A 2,223-nucleotide genomic window follows, 5' to 3' on the forward strand; every position below is an offset into this window, starting at 1 on the left:
CTCTTCAAGCTATCCCGGTAGAGAGGGGACAAAATTATCCTCTGAAATTGTGCCTTTTTCTCCAAATGCTTCCTACCAGCAAATGCCACTATAATGGAACCAAAGATCTATTGGCCGTGAAGGGGGTTTTCTTTGAATGGTGACATTTACTCGAGAGATCACATATTCTAATAACCATTTATACAGATCACAAAAACCTTAAGTATTTGAAAACCATTGGGCATCTAATCAGGTGACAAGCTACTATGAAGAAGACGCAATCTACCCATGCCAGAGATGACATTGTATATATATATATATATATATATATATATATACATATACATCCTTAATACAAAACATTTTATATAATGGTGGAGCAAGATTATTAATACATGTAGAGACAATCCACAGGGTATTTCCATCACTCCTATATTGCAGAAGTTCTATATCTATGTCCCTGAAATGCAAAATATTTGAAAGTGAAATATAAAACTTTGACTGATGATTATTATGATGCAGACAATGATTAATAGTATTACATTATGCAAATGTACCGTGAGAAGTAAATAAATAATTTTCTCATCTCCCATATATTAGGAATTTAGGACAAAATATTGTTACTCAGATAATAGAAATGAACAAGATTTTCATGTATTCTATATGTGAAATTAGATTATAGTGGATTGTGACCAGTGTGTACTGGAAAATGGTAGAAGCGACAAGGTCAGGACTATGTGTTTTGGTTTTAAAATTATCTAAAGGAAAATGCAGTGATCATGAAACACATTAATCGGGACCATTCATGTGGTTGTGAAAGGTTTAGTTAAAATGCTTTTTAGCCTTCTAAGCAATGCTTTGGAATAATGCCAGTGAGCATAAAAGAACAATAGTCACATAGAACGACAAGTCAGTATACTTCTGCTTACAGAAGATAAATTGTGTATATAAAGCTCCCTTTCCTCATGCCCTGAATACACAGTTCACTAGAACTCATTTAAACCAACAACATGGGAAAGGTAAAATATCCCTAAAATCATATATGTGTTTTACCGTTCAATTACTAAAAAAGTGATTTATGTTAGACAGAACTGACAACAGTCTGACTGAACAATTTGTGTTCAACAGAATTTGTTTTATGCATGTAATGTAAATGTTTACCAAGCAATTTTTTTTTAAATATGAACATATTATTTGTTCACAGATTATTTTCTACGAGGACAGGAACTTCCAGGGTCGCTCCTATGAGTGCAACTCTGAATGTCCAGACTTGTCCTCATATTTTAGACGCTGTAACTCCATTCGTGTGGACAGTGGAAACTGGATCCTGTATGAACACCCCAACTACAGAGGACACCAGTACTTCCTCCATAGAGGCGAGTACCCTGAATTCCAGAATTGGATGGGTTACAATGACTCCATTCGGTCTTTGCGCCTAAGCCCACAGGTAACTAGCAACCATTTTTATTTAGTAAGGTCTTTTAAAATACAACATGTTAACATTTAATAAATTGTTCAACAAAACTCATCAACTTAGTGCCTTGAACTTAGAAAAAGTGAGTAAATTAAGATCACTTATAATTGTGTTATATAGTTACAGTGTATTAGTTTCAGAAATGGATTATATTTGAAAATTAATATAATTGTCATTTTTAATATTATTATGGCAGCACCAAGGTTCATTCAGAGTCAGGATCTATGAGAAAGAAGACTTCAGAGGTCAGATGATGGAATTCAATGAAGATTGTCATAATGTCAATGAGAGATTCCGTTACAATGATATCCACTCTGCTCATGTACAAGATGGGTACTGGATGTTCTATGAAGAGCCCAACTACAGGGGACGTCAGTTTTATCTGAGACCTGGAGAGTACAGAAGATACACTGATTGGGGAGCCACAAGCCCAAGAATTGGTTCCTTCAGGCGTGTCCATCATACCTATTAAAAAAGCAGAAAAATCCAACTGTTTTTTTCATTCATTAAAACATTTTGAATTCATTGTTTGTTAAAATGTAGTAAATATTTCTTTATTTATTTTAGTTCTTCAGCCTAAATCTCCAATTAGCCCTTGTCTTGCTGAAGAAAGAAATGTACAATATTAGTGTAAGCTGGTATTTGTATAATACCATAGAATAAGTGTCTGTGATATAATCTCATGTCTGTCATCTAGTCGTTCCATTAGAACAGGGTAAGGAAGGTGGCACTTTTATTAGTTCAATTTAGTTTGTATGTACCTGACATTG

At 34.1% G+C, this 2,223-nt stretch overlaps 1 protein-coding gene across 1 annotated transcript; it reads left to right on the forward strand.

The window, feature by feature from the left end:
* The first annotated feature begins 989 nt into the window (after positions 1 to 989).
* Positions 990 to 1,925, forward strand: LOC142103962 (gamma-crystallin-3-like). Its single transcript, XM_075188371.1, has 3 exons — positions 990 to 998; positions 1,184 to 1,426; positions 1,650 to 1,925. Exons 1-3 carry the CDS (start codon positions 990 to 992, stop codon positions 1,923 to 1,925), a joined length of 528 nt encoding a protein of 175 aa, XP_075044472.1.
* The last annotated feature ends 298 nt before the right edge of the window (positions 1,926 to 2,223 follow it).

Source organism: Mixophyes fleayi, chromosome 1 (assembly GCF_038048845.1).
Source record: "Mixophyes fleayi isolate aMixFle1 chromosome 1, aMixFle1.hap1, whole genome shotgun sequence".
NCBI lineage: Eukaryota > Metazoa > Chordata > Amphibia > Anura > Limnodynastidae > Mixophyes > Mixophyes fleayi.